This window comes from Hyperolius riggenbachi, chromosome 5, assembly GCF_040937935.1.
Source record: "Hyperolius riggenbachi isolate aHypRig1 chromosome 5, aHypRig1.pri, whole genome shotgun sequence".
NCBI lineage: Eukaryota > Metazoa > Chordata > Amphibia > Anura > Hyperoliidae > Hyperolius > Hyperolius riggenbachi.
In genome coordinates, this window is record NC_090650.1 from 203,875,293 (window position 1) to 203,900,974 (window position 25,682).

General features: G+C 43.9%; 1 protein-coding gene across 2 annotated transcripts in view; it reads left to right on the plus strand.

Annotated features, from left to right (window-relative positions):
* The window catches only part of MARCHF6 (membrane associated ring-CH-type finger 6), a 125,493-nt gene that overhangs the window by 86,223 nt on the left and 13,588 nt on the right, over window positions 1–25,682 (plus strand). For both annotated transcript variants that reach the window (XM_068236596.1, XM_068236595.1), the window contains exons 14-20: window positions 2,236–2,310; window positions 4,764–4,898; window positions 8,257–8,376; window positions 9,355–9,455; window positions 12,510–12,647; window positions 17,082–17,286; window positions 25,329–25,398. In XM_068236596.1, the coding sequence (XP_068092697.1) occupies window positions 2,236–2,310; window positions 4,764–4,898; window positions 8,257–8,376; window positions 9,355–9,455; window positions 12,510–12,647; window positions 17,082–17,286; window positions 25,329–25,398 (844 nt within the window). The remainder of the gene's footprint in view (window positions 1–2,235; window positions 2,311–4,763; window positions 4,899–8,256; window positions 8,377–9,354; window positions 9,456–12,509; window positions 12,648–17,081; window positions 17,287–25,328; window positions 25,399–25,682) is intronic.

Consider the following 25,682-nt stretch of genomic DNA (forward strand, 5'->3'; position numbering starts at 1 on the left):
GATAAACTTTTACTCATTGCATAATTGTGTTCCTTTCATTAAGTTTATAGGGCATTCTTAAATCCAAATACTTTTTTATTTTAATACTTTAATTCTCTATAAACTAAACAAGCCTCACCCGCAGCTTCTCCAGAGTGCCTTGGCACTTTGACAGATGTAGCAAGGGTTTATGGGAGCTCAGTCTGGGCAGGAGGAGGTTACTAGCCAGAGATTTCAGAGGCAGAGGGGTGGAGGAGAGGGGAGTGAAGTTTTCGCAGGCTGAGGGCTGGAGATACAGATCAGCTTGCCTGTGTTTAATGTGACAAACAGAACATGCCTGCTTTTATTGTATCACAGGAATAAATAATCATAAACTGTTGACGCTGTTTGCAGCTAGATTTGCTGTGTAAACTATCTAAACTTTAGATAAGCTATATAGACAAGTTATTTGTTATAGTTGGTTTTTCATATCGGATCCCCTTTAATCCTAAAATGTAGCGTTCTCCATAACCATTTCCGCTTGTGTGTAGCTTTGCCTGTGAGACAAAGCTATCACAAGGATCCATACTTACCTGTGGCTTCCTCCAGGTAAGTATAGTTTTCCTATCAAATGAGTACATATATTAAAGGCGTCTGCTGATTTGGGCGCCTAGTGTTGCCGATAGTTTGAATACCATTAAAGTGGTCTAACACCCAGCATTTCAACTTTGCTTTAAAACATTGCTTACAGCTTATAAACTATTATGCCAGATTTTTTTTTTAGCAGAAATTCACTGAATGGATTAAACATGACATTTTAGTGCTGCATTTAGCTAGAAATGCTCCTCGTGCTTGCTTGTTTAGTTACAAATGTATCTATCTACAATGTAACAAACAAACACTGCTCTGAGAGAACAAAGAGGGCTTCCCCAGCAGGCTTTTCAAAGGTCTATTTGTATTCCAAATAAAGATACATTTTGTAACTACAGATAAGAACTGATGCGGATTCCTAGTTAAATCCAACACTAAAATGTCATGTTTAACCCATTCAGTGAATTTCTGCTTAAAAAAAAAATCTGGCATAATAGTTTGTAAGCTGTAAGCAATCTTTTAAAGCAAAGTTGTAATGCTGGGTGTTAAACCGCTTTAATGTACTATTTCTAATATTCTGTTATCTGTTTCCATGACTTATTCCTCACACTAACCCCTGTATCGACACCTAACATTTAGCCCCACTTTGAAGAGGAACTCCGAATAAAAATGTAATAAAAAAGTGCTTCACTTTTACAATAAATATGTATAAATGACTTAGTCAGTGTTTGCCCATTGTAAAATCTTTCCTCTCCCTGATTTACATTCTGACATTTATTAAATGGTGACATTTTTACTGCTGGCAAGTGGTATCAGTGGAAGTAGCTGCTGCTTGCTTCGTCACAGTTCCTCTTTAAATAGACATTAAATAGCCAAGCTTATAATAATCATTTATAATAGCGAAGCTCCTGTACCAATACCCAAGCTCTAAATATTGGTTCTGGAGTTATTTGAATTGATTTTTGGCCGAAATTGATCTAAACTATTGATCCGGCATGCTGGAATGATCTCGATGGAAATGGGTTGGTCAGGTGTATGGCGGTAGCAGTGTTCAATTTCTAGACTAATGATTAGACCCCCGCTGTTCTCCCCATGTGTAATGTGTAACCCCCAGGTCCATGGTGAGTGTGGAAGCGGTGCCACATGACCTGGTGGGCACGTGCCACCAGTTCACAGGGTACAGGCGTCCTGGCAGCGGTGGAGAGCCTGGGGGCCTGGTAGTGGGAGGCGGCTGCAAAGATTTCCAAAATGTCATGATGTGCAGTATACTGGCAGCAATAAATCCTTCTCTGATCAGATTCAATCAGAGAGGGATCTGTCTGATGGACAATTCTGTTGGCCATCTGCCAACGCATGGGCACCTTTCATTCAGTCTGCTCTATAACCTATTCAACTTGCAGTTTAGGAACAAACTTTATCTGTTTTACCAATCAATACTCCAAGGAGACGCAAATAAAGACTGACAATCTATCAATCTAAATAAATAGATCACTACTTGTATCTACTCAATCTTAAAAATCTTATTGCCACTTTAATAAAACTAGATTTATAAAGATAGCTATTTGCCATTTGACTGAAAATACCTTGATTGGGGAGTGATAAACGCATGCCTATTAATATTCTAAGATTCTGAGTTCACTTCGTGAAAAATAGTTCACCATTTTTTTTCTTTTCTTTCCCCAAAAGGTTTCTCTACTAGTGGTTGTAGAAATTGGTGTTTTTCCTCTTATTTGTGGCTGGTGGCTGGATATATGCTCATTGGTAAGTATATGTTTTACTACTCTTCATACAAGAAATGTTTTATGCTTGCCCCAAGTCACCTCATATGTTCTGCTTGTGAGGGTTTTCCATTAACTACAGTGCTCCAGAAAATGTCCTCACTGCGTGTTGCCTTTTATCACTTAGGGGCAATACACGTTATAATGTTTTTACAGGTCAGGGCAGTCTTGGACTCTAGTGTTATTACAGGTGTCCATCATGGTTACTTTAATAATTTGGTGCGCTGGGTCTTTAAGTGACAATTGGCACCTGAGGTCTCCACGCCTGCAGCGCCGCAATTCTGCCGAGCACCCTTGTCAATATCGCTATTTGTACCCATAATGCCAATGTCACTGCTTTACAGTGGAACACCGCACTGCTTCAGAATTCTGGACGATGGGTCCAAATACCCATAGCCGTGCGTGGCATAGCTACAGGGATTCAGATGCGTAATCAGTGCCAGTGTAGGTCTCAGAGACGGTCGGTGCTAGTGGACATATTACCCTTACTGTAGTTCATTATTTTACCGTATATACCCGCATACAAGCCGAATTTTTGACCCCCAAAAAGGGAGTCAAAAGTTATAAGGTCAGCTTGTATGCGAGTCTTTCCTAGTGGTCGGGTGGTCCGCGTCCCCCGCTCCCCCCGCGGCCGCCGCTGCTATTACCTGCTTAGGCAGCGGCCGCTTCCTAATCCTCTTCTCATGTTCAGTTGCAGAGTGTATCACAGCAGCGCGCCCGGCGCTGCTGCTGTGACGATGCAGGGGGCAGGAAAGAGCGGTTCCCCTGGTAACGGCGATACAGATCGCCGCTACAGGGAGCCGCGCTCTTTCCTGCCCCCTGCATCGTCACAGCAGCAGCGCCGGGCACGCTGCTGTGATACACTCTGCAACTGAACATGAGAAGGGGAACGCGGATTAGGAAGCGGCCGCTGCCTAAGCAGGTAATAGCAGCGGCGGCCACGGGGGCAGCGGGGAGGGGGAGGGGGGAGGGGGGGAGCGCTATACTGGGGCACTACCTACCTATACTGGGCATTTTACTAGCTATACTGGGCACTATACTAGCTATACTGGGCATTTTACTAGCTAAACTGGGCACTATACTGGCTGTACTGGGCACTATACTAGCTATACTGGGCACTACCTACCTATAGTGGGCACTATACTAGCCATGCTGGGGCACTATACTAGCCATGCTGGGGCACTATACTAGCTAAACTGGGCACTTTACTAGCTATACTGGACACTACCTACCTATACTGGGCACTATACTAGCTAAACTGGGCACTTTACTAGCTATACTGGGCACTATACTAGCTATACTGGACACTACCTACCTATACTGGGCATTATACTGGCTATACTGGGCACTACACTAGCTATACTGGGCACTACCTACCCATACTGGGCACTATACTAGCTATATTGGGCGCTATACTGGGCAATATACCAGCTATACTTGGGCACTATACTAGCTATACTGGGCACTATACTAGCTATACTGAGGCACTACCTACCCATACTGGGCACTATACTAGCTATACTGGGACACACTGGGGGGCTGCACCAATCCAGCATTTCCTACCCCCGGCTTATATGGGGGTCAATCATTTTTCCCTGGGTTTTCAGGGAAAAGTTGGGGGGTCAGCTTATATGCGGGTCGGCTTATATGCGAGTATATACGGTACTTTAAAAGAAAACAGAAAATGTTTGAAATGAAGTTGGTAAAGTTGCCATGACTTCTATAAGGGCTTAAAGGAAACATAAACTAAATGAAAAAAAATCCAGTTTAACTTACTTGGGGTTTCTACACCCCCCCCCCCCCCCCCCCCCCCCCCACACACACACACACACGCACACACACGCCCTGTGCCCACTTCGGGACAATCCTATCCTCCGGTTCCCTACAGCAGGCCAGTTTCGTCTGGAATATCTCGTACTGCACGTGCAGGATGCTCCCGGCGACGGGAGCGTGATTGAGGACGCATGTGGGCTGCACAGATGCGGTTGCCAGAAACAAAACTGGCTCGCTACAAGGGACTGCAGGATCGTTTTGCGGGTAGATGATGGCTTAATGGGGCTGGTAAAAGCCTCAGGTAAGTTAAACTGGATTTTTTTTCATTTAGTTTAGGTTTCCTTTAATCCTTTATAATAGCCACAGCAACTTTACCAACTTAATTTGCTTCAGATGCTCATACAGAACACAGATCTTTATTTGTAGAGTAATGATTTGGGAGTTTATTGATTTACAACTTTAGATTGCACAACCTCGTTCAGCGTTTCAGGAGCCGCTGCACTGCTACCGTCACTCCACTCATACGTTCTAACGGATAGGTTTCCTATGAATTATATTCTACAGACTTGCTGTCCTGCTGAACACTTTGGCTGCAGTAGTGTCTGAATCACGCACCTGAAACAATCTACAACATTTAAATTAATTTTTTTGCCTTTCTTTCAGGAAATGTTTGACGCCACGCTGAAAGACCGAGAGCTTAGCTTTCAGTCTGCACCTGGTACAACAATGTTTCTTCATTGGCTTGTAGGAATGGTTTATGTATTTTATTTTGCCTCATTCATTCTATTACTTAGAGAGGTAAGAAATGGTAAAAGTTGTAACAAGTGTTCTGTATAGTCCTAGCTCATGGATTGTTGTTGTTGTTTTTTTTTTTTGGGGGGGGGGGGGGGGGGGGGGTTGTTTTGTTAATGTACAGTGGTTTGCAAAAGTATTCGGCCCCTTTGAAGTTCTCCACATTTTATCATATTACTGAAGAAAGTGAGAAGTAGACCGAAACTCATACATGATTCCAAACATTTTTTACAAATAAATAACTGCAAAGTGGGGTGTGCGTAATTATTAAGCCCCCTTTGGTCTAAGTGCAGTCAGTTGCTCATAGACATTGCCTGATGAGTGCTAATGACTAGAGTGCACCTGTGTGTAATCTAGTGTCAGTACAAATACAGCTGCTCTGACGGCCTCAGAGGTTGTCTAAGAGAATATTGGGAGCAACAACACCATGAAGTCCAAAGAACACACCAAACAGGTCAGGGAGAAAGTTATTGAGAAATTTAAAGCAGACTTAGGCCCCGTTTACACTTAATCAGTTGGTGTGCGTTAGTATGCGTTAGTGCGCATTGGTACGCGTTTTTTACATAGCACTCCATTGGGAGGAAGATCTCAGTTAAAACACGTTAAGTGTGAAAGGCGCCATAGGGAAACATGGGCTTTACTTTGAAAATCAGTTTTCTTTCAGTTATAACTGAGAGCAACTGATTATTAAGTGTAAAAGGGCCCTAAGGCTACAAAAACATTTCCAAAGCCTTGAACATTCCGCGGAGCACTGTTCAAGCAATCATTCAGAAATGGAAGGAGTATGGCACAACTGTAAACCTACCAAGACGAGGCCGTCCACCTAAACTCACAGGCCGAACAAGGAGAGCGCTGATCAGAAATGCAGTCAAGAGGCCCATGGTGACTCTGGACGAGCTGCAGAGATCTACAGCTCAGGTGGGGGAATCAGTCCATTGGACAACTATTAGTCGTGCACTTCACAAAGTTAGCCTTTATGGAAGAGTGGCAAGAAGAAGGTGCTCTGGTCAGATGAGACCAAAATGGAACTTTTTGGCCAAAATGCGAAACGCTGTGTGTGGCGGAAAACGAACACTGCACATCACTCTGAAAACACCATCCCCACTGTCAAATATGGTGGTGGCAGCATCATGCTCTGGGGGTGCTTCTCTTCAGCAGGGACAGGGAAGCTGGTTAGAGTTAATGGGAAGATGGATGGAGCCAAATACAGGGCAATCTTGGAAGAAAACCTCTTGGAGTCTGCAAAAGACTTGAGACTGGGGCAGAGGTTCACCTTCCTGCAGGACAACGGCCCTAAACATAAAGCCAGGGCAACAATGGAATGGTTTAAAACAAAACATATCCATGTGTTAGAATGGCCCAGCCAAAGTCAAGATCTAAATCCAATTAAGAATCTGTGGCAAGATCTGAAAACTGCTGTTCACAAACTCCGTCCATCTAATCTGACTGAGCTAGAGCTGTTTTGCAAAGAAGAATGGGCACAGATTTCAGTCTCTAGATGTGCAAAGCTGGTAGAGACATGTCCTAAAAGACTGGCAGCTGTAATTGCAGCAAAAGGTGGTTCTTCAAAGTATTGACTCAGGGGGCTGAATAATTACGCACACCCCACTTTGCTGTTACTTATTTGTAAAAAATGTTTGGAATCATGTATGATTCTCGTTCCACTTCTCACGTGTACACCACTTTGTATTGGTCTTTCACGTTGAATTCCAATAAAATGGTATCATGTTTGTGGCAGTAATCTGACAAAATGTGGAAAACATCAAGGGGGCCGAATACTTTTGCAAACCACTGTATTGTGTGTTTTATATCATGGAAAGTCACAAAGTTTTAGTAGTTTTAAAGGTACTAAAAAAATGTAATACCAAGTTTGTTTTGAGTATTTTCTTGAATGGTGGAAGTTTTAAGGGTCTTTTATTGGTACAATTTGAAGATACTTCCTTGAATTAAACTCAAGAGAAAAGTTAATAGGATATGGGCCTGTTAGTTTTACTAATTCACGTAAAGAGTGACTTCCTGTCGGGATGTTTTCTTCTAACTCTACATAAAGAGCATGGGTAGCTAAGGTTAACTTCACCCTGGAATAGGGATGAAAAAAAAACAGGGAGCCCAATCTAGTGTAGTTTTTAGCAGGTAGAAGCAAGCGGTTTAAAGCAGAACTGAAATATTGCCAAAAATATAATAAACATATCACCTGTTTCTCCTCTTCTCCCTGTATTCATTCATGTAAATATTGCCGCTCCCCGCCGCTGCATTTAACTTGTTTTCTCATGCTTTCTGCTCCTCCGTGCTCTTTTGAAGATGGCCGTGATCTACAACTGCTTCCGGGACATTGCTTGTCATTAGTACGCAGAGATCATGCACGAGAGACTGGCTGGCTGCCTCGCTGACATGTCCTGCGTGTGTCCCGCTCACAGTGCTGCCTCGCTGTCATGTCCTGCGTGTTCAGGATCAGACAGCCCCTCTCCTGCTCGTTCTGGGGACAAAAAGCAGCGTCCACTGCGCTGAGTGAATGAGCGAGGTGGGGCGGAGACGGAGCAGAGGCAAGGAATAGAGGTCACACAGGCAGAAGAGCACAGGCTCTTCTGCCTGATCTCAGCATCGACTTGTAAGTCCATAATTTTAATGGCAAGAATTTGGGCCCGGGAGAGCCAGAATAAAGATAGACTGCGCAGAAATATGTGAGCCTTAAAGGTACATACCCAAATGATCAAATTGTTGCCAAAAATCTTTCTTAAGTTGTGCTTTAAAGCAGTTCAATGCTCACAAGCCTAGATTGCTCCAGAAAGCAACCATTGTAATTGCATGTGAGGAAATGCAGTCCCCACTCAGCCTTAAATATAACAGTTGCTTTCCAAAAATTAATAATTTATGATAAAACACATCACCAAAATCAACTCCCCAGCAGGGGTGACTTGTGGAGTAAAGAAAATAGACATAGATGACTTTGGGAAACGGGGATTTCTGTAATTGGCTTTGGAAAAGTGTTCACGGGGATTTCTGTAATTGGCTTTGGAAAAGTGTTCACAAGTGACACAGTAGTTGCTAATCAGGATCCCTGCTTGAGGCAATCTCAGGATACACTATCCTGATGGTAGTGAGATCATGCCTTCTTTGTATACTGCCCTCTGATGACAGTTTTATTAAGGTCTCTGATCTCTTGCTCTCAGGCTGGGATCCAATATAAATTGCAAATCAATTGCTCCTGGCCTATACTGTCAAAATACAACCCTGGATGATGGATATCACTTTGAGAACAATGCTAATAATTTGTGCCGATCCTTTTTTTTTTTTTTTTTTTTTCATTACCTGCTGTGTTGGTTACATTAATTAATTTTTAATTATTTTTTCTTCATTTTTGCAGGTCCTCAGACCAGGAGTTTTATGGTTTCTAAGAAATCTGAATGATCCAGATTTTAACCCAGTGCAAGAAATGATTCATTTACCAATTTATAGACATCTCAGGAGATTTATCTTATCAGTGGTAATGTTACAATTATAATGTTTATGCTGTGGGAAGTGTAGTGTTCAGTACTGTTTCAGCAGGCACATTTCACAGGGCTAGAGCTTGGACATGGTGGAATTCATTTACATGTCTAGAGAACGCAAGTCTTTTAAAGCATGGTGAAATCTATTTAAAAATAAATGTACAGTTTGTGACAGTAAAAGATCCTTACGTCAATCAGAGAGGGATCCATCTTGTGAGCATGTCAGTTGACAGTCTGCCAGAGTATGGCAAGCTTTACAGTATGTAGAGGTTTAGTGTACATGGTAAAAGTCTTTGTTCTGGAAACAGGAAAGGGTATTTCTTTAAGGGCCCCTTTCTACTTTAGCGGAATAGGCAGTGTTTCCCCACATCCAAGTGGCACGGGGAGACGCTGCCTATTCCAGCAATAGCATGCTGTCTGAATTGTAGGCCAGTGTGATTCTGGGTGGCATGCAGCAGTGTTTCGCTTCATGCATCTGAATCCCCTATTGTCGTGCATGGCAGCGCTACAGGGATTCAGATGCATACTCTAATCTCTGCAAGACACGCCAACTCAGTGGAAACCGGCGCTTAGTACACGAGTCAGTGTTCACTTCCTTGCAACAGTCTGATCAAATGATTGCATTGTCTGAGAATGGTGAGTGAATTCTGCTGATAATCGCACTGAATGGTTTTATTAGCTGCTGCTAATTATTTTCATGTCACACTGTGGATGCATGCAAGAATTATCAGTATATGTGGCAGACCTATGGCAACTTGCTTTAGGAACTAAAGATCAGATGAAATAACCATATTACACGTGTGTGTACTTACCGGTAATTTGGAATTCCCATTCAATTATTTACCAACTGGGAAATTGATTGCTCAAAAGGTTGGGTGTAGGTCTGCTCATTTCTGCCAGTCCAGTTTAATTTGCTTAAAATTCAAACCTCTTCAAATGTACTGTTTTTATGCATTTTGCATTTTTGTTTTCAGATTGTCTTTGGGTCTATTGTACTTCTCATGCTTTGGCTTCCTATTCGTATTATAAAGCAACTGCTGCCTACATTTTTGCCTTACAATGTGATGTTGTACAGGTGAGTGTGTATATATTGATTTTATATGAATTTTCCTTGGTTACAGAAATTTTGTTCTTAAAGGATACCTGAGGTATCATGAGATAGGCATGTGTATGTACAGTGCCTAGCACACAAATAACTATGCAGTGGTCCTTTTTTTTTCTTTCTCTGCCTGAAAGAGTTAAACATCAAGTATGTAAGTGGCAGTTCCTGTCTGAGTCAGGACTGAGGCAGACTTTAGTGTAACCATCACTCATAAGAAATTCCAGCTATAAAACACTTTCCTAGCAGAAAATCGCTTCTGAGAGCAGGAAAAAGATATAAGGGGTCAATAGCTCATAGATTTTTAGCTCTGGCATATTTCAAAGAATGTGTCATTGAGCAGAAACAATAAAACAGTAAAACCTAAAAAGATTTAATTTAAATTTAAAATAAAACTGTAATATCTTAAAGTCTGAAGTGAAATTTTTTTGCTACATATAGCTTTTAATTCGCTTCAGTACTCTCATCAGCGGTAAACCGCCGCATCCCTGACGAAAAACGATGGCTGCAGACCCCCCAAATCCCCGGGGGGGGGGGGGGTGATCTGGCCAGCGCTTCCTAGAAGGGGCAGTGCTCTCTGCTGTAGCTCTGCCTCTTCTGATGTTAATCGCGGTGGATCGCCGCCTCTCCCCGCCCCTCTCACTCTTCCTTCACAGAGAGGGCCAGGGAGAGGCGGCGATCTGCGCACCGATTGATGGCAGGAGTGGCAGAGCTACAGCTCATAGCTCTACCTCTCGGGGCAACACAATCCACAACCAAGTTGGTCGTTGATGTTTGCCCGGGGATTTGGGGGGTCTGCAGCTCTCGTTTTTCGGCGGGGATGCAGCGGTTTACCGCTGATGAGACTTCTGAAGCGAATTAAAAGCTATGATACATTTTTGCTTCAGGGTCTCTTTAAGTCATTTTTAGGAGAAGGAAGATGGATGCAATTGTTTATTTCATTAGTTTTTCACCTCGGGAGTCCTTTAAAAATGAACATGTACAAAAAAAAAAAAAGCAACAGTTAAACGTAAAAAAAAAAAAGTTAAACGTCAAAACTTTAAGATTTTTGAAAAGCATATGGTTTAAACCCCTGCTGGTTTTCCTGATAACTGTCGCAGTTAAGACAATCCCCCCCCCCCCCATACATTTATTGACTGTGTAATGCTGGGAATACACGGTTCGTTTTTTAGGTGATTAGATGGTTCGATAGATAATTTCCGACATGTCCGATCTCGTTATTGATTTTTCCGCCGCTGGATTTCTGATTCAAGTGAATGGAAAAAGATAAGAAAAACGAGCTGAAGATAAGAGAATCGACTGTAGAATCGAGCGGCAAAAAACGATTGAGAGGAGAAACTCACTGCAGAAATGAACAGTGTATTCCCAGCATAATGCCAGCATATTCTGTGGTAGTTATGTGGAGACCTACAAATAAATGCCTATCCCTTGAGTTGGCAGTTTGGGGCTTGCACTGTACAGACTTGTTGCACAGCATGCAGACTGTGTCCATATGCAGATGCTCGGGGACTGATGCAGCAAACTTCAGACAAGCTACAGTAACCAGTGCATAAATTACTGCTAATTAGTGTAAGTTACTGAAGCTTGCTTTTAGACCTTATTTACTATACTAATGTGAGCTTTTGCTCATATGCGAGCCCACTTTCTATTTGCTATGACCAGCTGAATGTCTAGCTACTACTGAAGGAAAAGCTTTTCATGGTACTTATTGATAGAATTCCCCTTATGTTGTTTACACTCCTGTGATGTTTAGTCTTGTTGCTTAACGTGATCCCAAGCCGAAGCTCTAGAAGCCTCAAGGATCCTATTGAGGCTTCCCTCGATTATCTAAAGCGTTTCTGAAAGTGGCCCTCCTCCACATCCGGTCCGCGCAGCTCTTCCTGAAGCGAGGCCGCGTATGCGTGGTACCACAGAGGCCGCGACTCTTGCTTACTGTGTGGACGGGTTGGGTCGGCTTTTGTGCCGCCACGCTGGAGGAAGAGGAGCTGCGCGGCCCGATGGCATTAGCAGTAGTGCATTGTCGCTAATCTTCTGGGAGTCCGCACTCAGCAACAGGGTGGGAAGCAGGGAGGAAAGCCTCAATAGGATCCTGAGGCTTCCCTCTCTTTAGGTAAATATATAATTCTGTACCCGAGCTTCAGCTCAGGTACTCTTTAAATGAAGATCCTGATGAAGAACCCCAAAGTAAGTTTCGAAATCTTGCAAGAAAACTTCCAGTATTTTAGTTATTGAAGATGTCACTTAAAGCAATTTTTTTATGAACATTGTACTGTTTTATGTACGTTTTTTGGAAAAGGGTTTCTCTAAATAGTTTGGATTAGTGGTTGAGAGTATAAGGGCCTGTTCTCACTAGATGTTTGTGCCCGATTTCACATGCACACAAATACAGATCCAGAATCTTAGGCTATTTAAATCAATAGGCTGCTTCCAAATTTGTGCGTGTGAAAATATTCTGAGGCACTGCTTCAGAATTCAAAACGTGTCTGAATTCCCATAGCCGTGCATGGCTTAGCTACAGGGATTCGGCTGCGTAATCGTGGGCACAGCCGGCGCAGCCGGCGCTAGTGGAAACCCGCTCTTAGTGTTTCTGCATGTCATCTTGCTGTTTTTTTCATCCTCTGAATAAAGGAATTCGGCATGTATGCTTGAGTAACATATTTTATTCAGCTTGTCTGCTGTCAGATACAGTAAACTTGAAATATTATTAAGCTGATGTTCTGATGTTAGAACGTTGCGTAGTTTTACAGCATTAAAGTGTTGACACCTTTCCCCACATGGCTTTTTTGTCATTTTTGGATATTCTCACAGAACAAACTTTTGTTTGATTTTTAATCAACTTTCTCCATTTAGAGAAAGTAGAGACTCGCCTGTACACACTTTATTTTGAGGATGAATGTATAATTTTACATTATTTGGGATTGTTGGGGATCTTTAAGCAATTGCATGTCTATTTCTGTGTTAATTATATAAAAAAAAAATGCTGTTTCACTTTGGCATATATCTAACTATGTTTCAACCTTCTGATCCAAGTGATGCACCAGTAAGTGAACTCTCTTTGGAGCTGCTACTTCTGCAAGTTGTACTTCCTGCCTTACTGGAACAAGGACACACCAGACAATGGTTGAAGGGTCTTGTCAGGGCGTGGACTGTAACTGCTGGATACTTCCTGTAAGTGCAGACTTATACAACATTAACAAATGCTTTTACACTTGCGGAAACTTGCCAAAGCCTCTAAGTTGGCAACAAAAATTATAAATAGTTGGCTAAAGCCATGGCTGGGCTGAGGCAGAGGTGAGAGAGGCTCCAGCCTCAGGGCGCCGTGTAGGAGGCGGTGCACAACTCACGCAGCTATCATTCCCGTATTGTGTTTGAAACCGAGAGAAATAAGAAAATGGTCTACATGGCAGTGACTTCAAGCCAGATAATTAGAGATTAAGGTAAGGGGGTTTCAGGGCCCTGGTGCACCTCTTAGTCTAATATGCAATCAGTGTGCGATGGCTGGGGTGGGAGGAATGGAGGGGCGCATTATGGTGTGCTGGAGGACCTTGTCCCGCCTCTGGGTAAAGCAATATTATTTCTGCAGTCCCGATACCATGCAGCAGACTAGTTTGGTAACGGGGTTTCCCTTCTGCTTTTCCTTCATAGTTTAGTTTAGTTAGTTTTAAGATGGGCATCACACAAGTGCAGAGCTGAGCGTATTTGAGGCTGAGCTACCAGTACACTGAGGCACCTTGTTTGGTGTCCAGTTTTGCTGCATTAAAGAATAGTAGTTTTTGAAGGAGTTGGAATCGAGCAATGGCTTGCTTTTATATACATTAGGTGCTGTAAGATTCCACTGATTTTCCTGATCTGCATGTTTGTTTCAGTGATGCAACTCAGAAGGCATTAGAGGTAGAATTAGCATTACAGCCAGGAAATTAGCACATTTTTTAGAAAGCGATAAAGATGGTAACTTCCAAGCATTTGTAATGCAAGTGTATTAAAAAAAAAAAAAACACAGCCTATTAGGTGCGTTATTTCAACCGATGATGTGGCTGCTGATGAGTATGTGCACACATCTGTGGGCTACAGCTACAAGGAGAAAACAAGGGAGACATGTACCATCACACTCTTCCCCCCCTCCCCCCCCCCCCCCCCCCTTCTTACCTTTTACCGGTGCTTACCTTTTAAAATTCAAGTACAGGTAAAAAAGGAGCAGTGCCCTTTACTCTGTTTAGCAGGAGCCTGCCAACATCAATTGAGGAAGGTCTTAAACCCTGGAGAAGATGAGATATGAGGCATTATTATTATTGATTTGTAAAGCGCCAACATATTCCATGGCGCTTTACAAAGTAAGAAACCAGCATGGGGTACATAATACAGACAATGGTGTACACTAATATACAAGATACATAATTAGGGACAGAATACAAAAAAATGATACAGCATACAGAATACAAAATGGGTGGTAATGACAGTGATAGAAGTAACGTGATGAATAAAATGTATAATGATTTCCAAGACACAAAACGGGGAGAGAGCTCTGCCCTTGCGAGCTTGCAATCTAAAGGGCAGCATTGTGCCCAATTCAATCCACTTTTTCTCCAAAGTTTTCTCCAAGGTGATATTTTCACATCTTACAAATAAAATGCCTTATAAGCCACCAGCAAGCATGAAAATACTCTTGCCATTGCCTTTTCACCTACTTTTTGGTACTTTTTCAGTTGCAGAGTGCTGAAAAGTAATTTTGAACAGAAGATAAAATATTATCTTCTAGGAGAAAACTTACGAAAAAAAATGAATTTCAATGGGCCCATTTAACCTTATTAAATTCACGTTTTCTTCTAAGAGATAATTTTTCATCTGTTTAAAATAACTTTTCAGCACTCTGCAATTGAAAAAGTACCAAAACGTTGGTTAGAAAAAGTACCAAAAAGTAGGTTAAAAAAAGTACTTTATCAATTATTCTCAGCATTTTCTTGCTTGCTGGTTGCTCAAAGGGAACCTGAAGTGAGTAAAATTATTTAAAATAAACACGAGGTACCTCCAAATGAATATTACATACTTACCTCGCTGTCAGTTCCTCTCACAAACTCACCATTTTCTTCTAACGACGATCCCTTCCAGTTCTGACAAGATTTTGTCAGCACTGAAATATATCAGTTGCTGTCAGTTATAAGTAATAGATACTCTTGCGCTGTCCACAACATTCGGATCTAAAAAGAGGACACAAAGGATTCCATAGCGTAATACTGTTGCAGCAGTCAATATGCATTAACAACTCAATATGTGCGTCCAGAATCCTCAAGTAAAATGACGGGCTCTCCAGATCGTTGCCACCTCAGAACCAGGTTGGTCTATCACTCAGGCCACGGCCGTTTCTACGGCTGTGCGGCCCGTGCCGCTGCCCTGGGCGCAGAGGAAGGGGGGGGCGCTGTGATAGCGGGGGGAGCCGGAGCCGCGAGGAGGGCAGCCCGACCTCTTCCTCCCTCTCCCGGCCGCCCTCCGTGCTCCCCCCTTGGACTGTAGCAGAGTTAGCGCGCAGGGAAGCGCTGCTATACACAGTTACTCACCTCCCTGGATCCGATCGCTGCTCACGCCCTGCTGGTCTCCTCTCTGCAATGTAGCCTGATACACACGTCACGCTGCTTCCTATGTAAACAGGAAGCAGCGTGTGTATTGGGCTACATTCCAGAGAGGAGACCAGCAGGGCGTGAGCGGCGATTGGATCCAGGGAGGTGAGTAACTGTGTATAGCAGCGCTTACCTGCGCACTAACTCTGCTGCAGTCCGAGGGGGGAGCCCGGAGGGCGGCCGGGAGAGAAGAGGGAGGAAGAGGTCGGGCTGCCCTCCCAGCGGCTCCGGCTCCCCCCGCCATTGAGGGGGCACCTACCTACTTAACCTATACTGGGCAAGCTACCTATCTATCCTATACTGGGGGGCACCTACCTAATCTAACCTGTACTGGGGGCAGCTACCTATCTATCCTATACTGGGGGGCACCTACCTAATCTAACCTGCACTGGGGGGCAGCTACCTATCTAATCTATACTGGGGGGCACCTACCTAATCTAACCTGTACTGGGGGGCAGCTACCTATCTAACCTATACTGGGGGGCAGCTACCTATCTAACCTATACTGGGGGGCAGCTACCTATCTAACCTATGCTGAGGGGCAGCTACCTGTCTAACCTATACTGGGGGCACCTACCTATCTAACCTATACTGAGGGGCAGCTACCTAATCTAACCTATACTGGGGGGCAGCTACCTAATCTATCCTATACTAGGGGGCCGCTACCTATCTAACCTATACTGGGGGCACTTATCTAACCTGTATTGGAGGCACCTACCTACCTAGCTAGCCTATACAGGTGGCAACTATACTGGCTACCTATACTGGGGGCACCTACCTAACTAACCTATACTGTGGGTACCTACCTATCTAACCTATGCTGGGGGCAACTATACTGGCTACTTATATTGGAGGCACCTACCTAGCTAACCTGTACGGGGGGCACCTACTTATCTAACTTATACCGGGGGGGAGGGGTGCCTGCCTATCTAACATATACTGGGGGCAACTATACTGGCTACCTATACTGGAGGCAACTACCTGGCTAACCTATACGGGGGCAACTTTACTGGCTCACCTATGCCTGGCCACCTATACTCGGTGGGGGACCAGGGCCGGCCTGCCCATGAGGCGGGGTGAAACTTTTGCCTCAGGCGGCACTTCTGGGGGGGCGTCCGTGGGTGTAGGGGGCCGCCCGAGCTGGAGGGGATAGCGGGCAGGAAGGGGGTATTGGGCCTAGCGGCGGGGAGGGGGGTGTTGAACTCCCCTCCCTCGCCTGGGTCCCCCGTCCTCTGCTCCCCTCCAGCTTTAAAAAGTGACGTCGCTAGCTGCAGCGGGAATCACTCACCTCTTCCTCGTTCCAGCGATTTTCTTTCAATATTGCCTCAGGCGGCAAAAAGTCTAGGGCCGGGCCTGGGGGGGACCTATAGCTGGCTACTTATACCGGGGGGGGGGCGCAATTTTTACACCCTCGCCCTGGGTGCATTTTAGCCTAGAAACTGCACCGACTCAGGGTGTCACCCAGCCAAAGAATGGCACGCTCTGCAGGTATCACGGGTAAAACTTTAATCCAAAGTATCCGTTCCGCATAATCCACACACAAAGGTATGCAGCAAGCCTGCTCTCCGGGGCCCTAATTGTAGCACAACACAGGAGGACTGAGAATTCCATTGATTACATTAGACAAACAGGACACGGGAGCGGTCAGAGAGATTAATAAGCAGACTGTGTGGGAGATAAGTATTACTTGTGTATGCTGGGGTTTTTTTACTTTTAATTTTCAGTTCAGGTTTGCTTTAAATGGCAATTTTTGATTGGGTGTGAAAATCTAACCTAGGAGAAAACTTAGGAGAAAAAGTGAATTGAATCAAAACCATTGAGCAGCATAACTTGTCATCTGTAGTCAAAACATTTTAGTGTGCTTGTGGACAGTTGGCTTTACAATGCATATTTCAGTGTTTTCATGACTTTGTATTGTTTTCAAAAAAAAAAAAATTCTTTTGAATGACCGCATACTAATGACCGCATACTTTTTTTATGTTTTATATAGGGACCTGCACTCCTATTTACTTGGGGACCAAGATGAAAGCGAAAACAATGTTAATCCACAGGCTGGAAACAATCAACATGCTCGAAATAACAATGCTGTGCCTGCAGTGGGGGAAGGTTTGCATGCTGCCCACCAAGCCATACTTCAACAAGGAGGCCCTGTAGGGTTTCAGCCATATCGCAGGCCCATCAAATTTCCTCTCAGGGTGAGATCATAACTTTCTATGCATGCTTTAAGGCAGAGGTGTCCACATGTTTAGGCTGAGGGCCCTATTGCAGTTCTTGAGAATGCTAGGGGGGCTGAACTAGCAAAACTGAACACAATTCTTGCTGATTGCCGTTAGGTTCACCATGCCTGGGACTTTTTGTCAAATAAAACATTTCCACAGGACATAACCCATATACCATGTGCAGTTAGCACAGTGGCTGCTACCAATCACTGGCTTTTACTGCTGCTGGCATAAGGGCGGATGCTAATCAGTGGCTGCTACTGCTACAGTGGTGGCTGTTGACCTACAGGCGAGCAAAGGGGGAGGCAGAGTGGTAACACAAGGTGGCCCGTGCATGCATCACCGCAGCTATGGCCTGTGAGCCGCGTTGAAAAAACAGCCGTAGAGTGCTTTGGGGGCCACCAGAAAAGGCTCTGGGAGCTGGACTTTAAAGAGACTCCGTAACAAAAATTGCATCCTGTTTTTTATCATCCTACAAGTTCCAAAAGCTATTCTAATGTGTTCTGGCTTACTGCAGCACTTTCTGCTATCACAGTCTCTGTAATAAATCAATGTATCTTTCCCCTGTCAGACTTGTCAGCCTGTGTCTGGAAGGCTGCCAAGTTCTTTAGTGTTGTGGTTCTGCTATGAACTCCCCCTTCCAGGCCCGTCTATGCACACTGCCTGTGTATTATTTAGATTAGGGCAGCTTCTCTCTTCTCTCTTATCTTTTACAAGCTGGATAAATCGTCCTCTGAGCTGGCTGGGCTTTCACATACTGAGGAAATTCAGACAAGGGCAAAGCTGTTTGCAGGAAGAAAAGAGCAGCCTGAAACTTCAGTGCATGAGAGATGCAGGGGGAAAGAAACACACAAATGATCTCTTGAGATTCAAAAGGAAGGCTGTATACAGCCTGCTTGTGTATGGATGTATTTTCTATGTGTGGACATACTGTACATCAACCTACTTCCTGTTTTGGTGGCCATTTTGTTTGTTTATAAACAAACTTTTTAAAACTGTTTTTAACCACTTTTAATGCGGCGGGGAGCGGCGAAATTGTGACAGAGGGTAATAGGAGATGTCCCCTAACGCACTGGTATGTTTACTTTTGTGCGATTTTAACAATACAGATTCTCTTTAAGGGAAAGGAAACTGAAGTATACACTCAAAGGATTATTAGGAACACCATATTAATACGATGTTTCACCCCCTTTCACCTTCAGAACTGCCTTAATTGGGCATTGATTCAACAAGGTGCTGAAAGCATTCTTTAGAAATGTTGACCTATATTGATATGATAGCATCGTGCAGTTGATGGAGATTTGTGGGATGCACATCCAGGGCACAAAGCTCCTGTTCCATCACATCCCAAAGATGCTCTATTGGGTTGAGATCTGGTGACTGTGGGGGCCATTTTAGTACAGTAAACTCCTTGTCATGTTCAAGAAACCAATTTGAAATGATTCGAGCTTTGTGACATCGCTGCGTAATATGTTGGCGCTTTATAAATACAATAAATAAATGGTACATTATCCTGCTGGAAGTAGCCATCAGGATGAGTACATGGTGGTCATGAAGGGATGAAACAATGCTCAGGTATCCCGTGGCATTTAAACAATGCCCAATTGGCACTAAGGGGCCTAAAGTGTGCCAAGAAAACATCCCCCACACCATTACACCACCACCACCAACCTGCACAATGGTAACAAGGCATGATGGATCCATGTTCTCATTCTGTTTACGCCAAATTCTGACTCTATCGAGACTCATCAGACCAGGCAACATTTTTCCAGTCTCCAACTGTCCAATTTTGGCGAGCTTGTGGAAATTGTAGCCTCTTTTTCCTGTTTGTAATGGAGATGAGTGGTACCCGGTGAGGTCTTCTGCTGTTGTAGCCCATCCGCTACAAGGTTGTGCGTGTTGTGGCTTCACAAATACTTTGTTGCATACCTCGGTTGTAACGAGTAGTTATTTCAGTCAATGTTGCTCTTCTATTAGCTTGAATCAGTTGGCCCATTCTCCTCTGACATCTAGCATCAACAAGGCATTTTCGTCCACAGGACTCCCGCGTACTGGATGTTTTTCCCTTTTCACACCATTCTTTGTAAACCCTAGAAATGGTTGTGCTTGAAAATCCCAGTAACTGAACAGATTGTGAAATACTCAGACCGGCACATCTGGCACCAACAACCATGCCACGCTCAAAATTGCTTAAATCACCTTTCTTTCCCATTCTGACATTCAGTTTGGAGTTCAGGAGATTGTCTTGGCCAGGACCACACCCCTAAATGCATTGAAGCAACTGCCATGTGATTGGTTGGTTAGATAATTACATTAATGAGAAATCGAACAGGTGTCCCTAATAATCCTTTAGGTGAGTGTAAAGTAAACTATGAACAAACGACAATGACCCTTCTTTGAGATATTCTAATCAGGTTGACTGTTGGTTTGAGCTTAGCAAAAGGCCCATACCATATGTTTTGTTTCCTGAAAACCTCAATATTTTTTTGTTTGGAGGGTAAAAGATGCAAATAAGGGTTTATGGTTTCAGTAGCTTTTCCAGTTATCTACAACCCAGGTTGCCTTTTATACATTTAGGCATATACCCTGAATACATTGGGTTTGCCACATGCTTGTTTCAGGTGTGTGATTCAAACACTTCTGAAGCATGAAATATAAGCAGGACACCAGGCAACCGATATTGTTTAAAATTAATATGGTAGCCTCCATATATCCTCTCCCTTCCACACTGGAATTATTTCTCTCATGGACCATCTCTTACCTGCATCTAAAACTGTTTTTCTGATTCTAAATAGTTAATTTTGGCCTCAAGACTACTCAGAGGAAACTGTTCAAGAGTAAGTGGGCACAGAGCAGAGAGCAGCTAATATTGCTAAATGCTAGCAGAATCCATGATACAGGATGTGAGGATATAAGAATCAGACTTCACAGAAGCAAATTAAAGATACATCTAATAACCATAGTCGAGAAGAACACTTAAAATAGCATTTATTAACAAAACAACAAAAAACACCTACAGAATTCAGGTTCACATGTAGCCTCATGTTAAACTTGCTCCTGAACAGGCAGACAGTCTGGAGGTGTGTCGCAGGCATGTTCAAACTGTTGGACTGTGTAAAGACTTTTTAACCACTTGCCGACCGCCTACTTCATATTGGCGGCGGCAAAGTGGCAGCCCCAGGACCACGTAACGCAGATTGGCGTCAGGTCCTGCGGCACTCTCTGGCCGGGGATCGCGCGCTGGGATGCGCGCGCATCCACCGGCAATAGGCTTCGCCCACCCGCGACGTCAACCCGCCGGCCAATCGGAAGCGCCGGCGGGTTGTTAACCCGACGATCCCCGGATAGGAAGCGTATAATACGCTTTGTAATGTTTACAAAGTGTATTATACAGGCTGCCTCCTGCCCTGGTGGTCCCAGTGTCCGAGGGACCACCAGGGCAGGCTGCAGCCACCCTAGTCTGCACCCAAACACACTGATCTGCCCCCCCCTGCCCCCTGATCGCCCACAGTACCCCTCAGACCCCCCCCCTGCCCACCCCCCAGACCACCATTTGCACACAATCACCCCCCTAATCACCCATCAATCACTCCCTGTCACTATCTGTCAACGCTATTTTTTTTTTTAGTCCCTAAACTGCCCCCTGCTCCCTCCTGATCACCCCCCCCCCACCCCTCAGATTCTCCCCAGACCCCCCCAGACCCTCCCCCCCCCCCTGTGTACTGTATGCATCTATCCCCCCTGATCACCTGTCAATCACCCGTCAATCACCCATCAATCACCCGTCAATCACCCATCAATCACCCCCTGTCACTGCCACCCATCAATCAGCCCCTAACCTGCCCCTTGCGGGCAATCTGATCACCCACCCACACCAATAGATCGCCCGCAGATCCGACATCAGATCACCTCCCAAATCCATCGTTTACATCTATTCTCTCCTCTAAACACCCACTAATTACCCATCAATCACCCATCAATCACCCCCTATCACCACCTGTCACTGTTACCCATCAGATTAGACCCTTGCGGGCACCCAATCGCCCGCCCACACGCTCAGATTGCCCTCAAACCCCCCCTTATCGATTCGCCAGTGCATTATTTACATCCGTTCTTCCCTGTAATAACCCACTGATCACCTGTCAATCACCCCCTGTCACTGCCACCCATCAATCACCCCCTGTCACTGCCACCCATCAATCAGCCCCTAACCTGCCCCTTGCGGGCAATCTGATCACCCACCCACACCAATAGATCGCCCGCAGATCCGACATCAGATCACCTCCCAAGCGCAGTGTTTACATCTATTCTCTCCTCTAAACACCCACTAATTACCCATCAATCACCCCCTATCACCACCTGTCACTGTTACCCATCAGATTAGACCCTAATCTGCCCCTTGCGGGCACCCAATCACCCGCCCACACCTCAGAACGCCCTCAGACCCCAGCCCTGATCACCTCGCTAGTGCATTGCTTGCATCTATTTCCCCCCTCTAATCACACCTTGAGACACCCATAAATCACCTCCTGTCACCCCCTAGCACACCTACCCATCAGATCAGGCCCTAATTTGCCCCGTGTGGGCTCCTGATCACTCGGCCAAACCCTCAGATCCCCCTCAGACCCCCTTCCGATCACCTCCCCAGTGCATTGATTGCATCTATTTTCCCCTCTAACCGCCCCCTGAGACACCCATCAATCACCTCCTGTCACCCCCCTAGCACTCCTATCCATCAGATCAGGCCCAATACATCCTGTCATCTAAGAGGCCACCCTGCTTATGACCGTTTCCACAAAATTTGCCCCCTCATAGACCACCTGTCATCAAAATTTGCAGATGCTTATACCCCTGAACAGTCATTTTGAGAAATTTGGTTTCCAGACTACTCAGTTTTGGGCCCGTAAAATGCCAGGGCAGTATAGGAACCCCACAAGTGACCCCATTTTAGAAAGAAGACACCCCAAGGTATTCTGTTAGGTGTATGATGAGTTCATAGAAGATTTTATTTTTTGTCAAAAGTTAGCGGAAATTGGATTTTTATTGTTTTTTTCACAAAGTGTCATTTTTCACTAACTTGTGACAAAAAATAAAATCTTCTATGAACTCACCATACCCCTAACGGAATACCTTGGGGTGTCGTCTTTCTAAAATGGGGTCACTTGTGGGGTTCCTATACTGCCCTGGCATTTTAGGGGCCCTAAACCGTAGGGAGTAGTCTAGAAAACAAATGCCTCAAAATGACCTGTGAATAGGACGTTGGGCCCCTTAGCGCACCTAGGCTGCAAAAAAGTGTCACACATGTAGTATCGCCATACTCAGGAGAAGTAGTATAATGTGTTTTGTGGTGTATTTTTACACATACCCATGCTGGGTGGGAGAAATCTCTCTGTAAATGGACAATTGTGTGTAAAAAAATCAAAAATGTGTCATTTACAGAGATATTTCTCCCACCCAGCATGGTTATATGTAAAAATACACCACAAAACACATTATACTACTTCTTCTGAGTACGGCGATACCACATGTGTGACACTTTTTTGCAGCCTAACTGTGCTAAGGGGCCCAAAGTCCAATGAGTACCTTTAGGATTTCACAGGTCATTTTGAGACATTTGGGTTCAAGACTACTCCTCACGGTTTAGGGCCCCTAAAATGCCAGGGCAGTATTGGAACCCCACAAATGACCCCATTCTAGAAAGAAGACACCCCAAGGTATTCCGTTAGGAGTATGGTGAGTTCATAGAAGATTTTATTTTTTGTCACAAGTTAGCGGAAATTGATATGTATTGTTTTTTTTTTTCACAAAGTGTCATTTTCCGCTAACTTGTGACAAAAAAAAAATCTTCTATGAACTCACCATACCCCTAACGGAATACCTTGGAGTGTCTTCTTTCTAAAATGGGGTCACTTGTGGGGTTCCTATACTGTCCTGGCATTTTAGGGGCCCTAAACCGTGAGGAGTAGTCTAGAATCCAAATGCCTCAAAATGACCTGTGAATAGGACGTTAGGCCCCTTAGCGCACCTAGGTTGCAAAAAAGTGTCACACATGTGGTATCGCCGTACTCAGAAGAAGTAGTATAATGTGTTTTGAGGTGTATTTTTATACATACCCATGCTGGGTGGGAGAAATCTCTCTGTAAATGGACAATTGTGTGTAAAAAAAATCAAATAATTGTCATTTACAGAGATATTTCTCCCACCTAGCATCTGTATGTGTAAAAATACACCCCAAAACACATTATACTACTTCTCCTGAGTACGGCGGTACCACATATGTGGCACTTTTTTGCACCCTAAGTGCGCTAAGGGGCCCAAAGTCCAATGAGTACCTTTAGGATTTCACAGGTCATTTTGTGACATTTGGTTTCAAGACTACTCCTCACGGTTTAGGGCCCCTAAAATGCCAGGGCAGTATAGGAACCCCACAAATGACCCCATTTTAGAAAGAAGACACTCCAAGGTATTCCGTTAGGAGTATGGTGATTTCATAGAAGATTTTATTTTTGTCACAAGTTAGCAGAAAATGACACTTTGTGAAAAAAAAACAATTCAAATCAATTTCCGCTAACTTGTGACAAAAAAAAAAAATCTTCTATGAACTCACCATCCTCCTAATGGAATACCTTGGGGTGTCTTCTTTCTAAAATGGGGTAATTTGTGGGATTCCTATACTGTCCTGGCATTTTAGGGGCCCTAAACCGTGAGGAGCAGTCTTGAAACGAAATTTCTCAAAATGACCTGTGAAATCCTAAAGGTACTCATTGGACTTTGGGCCCCTTAGCGCAGTTAGGGTGCAAAAAAGTGCCACACATGTGGTATCGCCGTACTCAGGAGAAGTAGTATAATGTGTTTTGGGGTGTATTTTTCCACATACCCATGCTGAGTAGGAGAAATATCTCTATAAATTGACAATTGTGTGTAAAAAAAATAAAACAATTGTCATTTACGGAGATATTTCTCCCACCCAGCATGGGTATGTGTAAAAATACACCCCAAAACACATTATACTACTTCTCCTGAGTACGGCAATACCACATGTGTGGCACTTTTTTGCAGCCTAACTGCGCTAAGGGGCCCAAAGTCCAATGAGCATCTTTAGGCTTTACAGGGGTGCTTACAATTAGGCACCCCCAAAATGCCAGGACAGTGAACACACCCCACAAATGACCCCATTTTGGAAAGTAGACACTTCAAGGTATTCAGAGAGTAGCATAGTGAGTCCGTGGCAGATTTCATTTTTTTTTGTCGCAAGTTAGAAGAAATGGAAACTTTTTTTTTTTTTTTTTTTTTTACAAAGTGTCATTTTCCGCTAACTTGTGACAAAAAATAAAATCTTCTATGAACTCACCATGCCTCTCACTGAATACTTTGGGATGTCTTCTTTCCAAAATGGGGTCATTTGGGGGGGATTTGTACTATCCTGGAATTTTAGCCCCTCATGAAACCTCACAGGTGCGCAGAAAAGTCAGAGATGCTTGAAAATGGGAAAATTCACTTTTGGCACCATAGTTTGTAAACCCTATAACTTTTACCCAATCCAATAAATATACACTGAATGGTTTTTTTTTTTATCAAAGACATGTAGCAGAATAACTTTCGCGCTCAAATGTATAGGAAATTTTACTTTATTTGAAAAATGTCAGCACAGAAAGTTAAAAAAGTCATTTTTTTGACAAAATTCATGTCTTTTTTGATGAATATAATAAAAAGTAAAACTCGCAGGAGCAATCAAATAGCACCGAAAGAAAGCTGTATTAGTGACAAGAAAAGGAGGTAAAATTCATTTAGGTGGTAGGTTGTATGACTGAGCAATAAACCGTGAAAGCTGCAGTGGTCCGAATGGAAAAAAAGGCTCTGGTCCTTAAGGGGTTTTATGACTGCAGTCCTTAAGTGGTTAATTTCCTTGAGCTTTGCGTGTCCGTGAATTACAGACACGTACTTTATTAGTATTTAGTAATTTGGTAGTTATTTTGGTTCGTATTTTGTTTAACTCAAACTTCTTTTTTTTTTTTCAGATCCTTCTGTTAATAGTTTTCATGTGTGTCACATTGTTGATTGCTAGTCTAATATGCCTTACATTACCAGGTAAGCATCCATATCAGCTACTTCAGATTCAGAGGCTTATAACCCAGTTTTCATGATCTACATGCATGAAGTATGATGCATGAAGTACTGTCTGGAAAACTATTTGTACACATTCCTCCGGCAGTAGTTAGTAGTTTGCAGAGTGTATTTGGATGTCAGTAGGCAGCAGTGCAATATCTCCCTGTGTGTATTCTAGAAATGTGTGTTTGGTGCTGCCAGTGGCAAGTTACCACCAAATGACCCATATCACTAGGAGACGGCTAGGCATTTAAAGTCTACTGCCA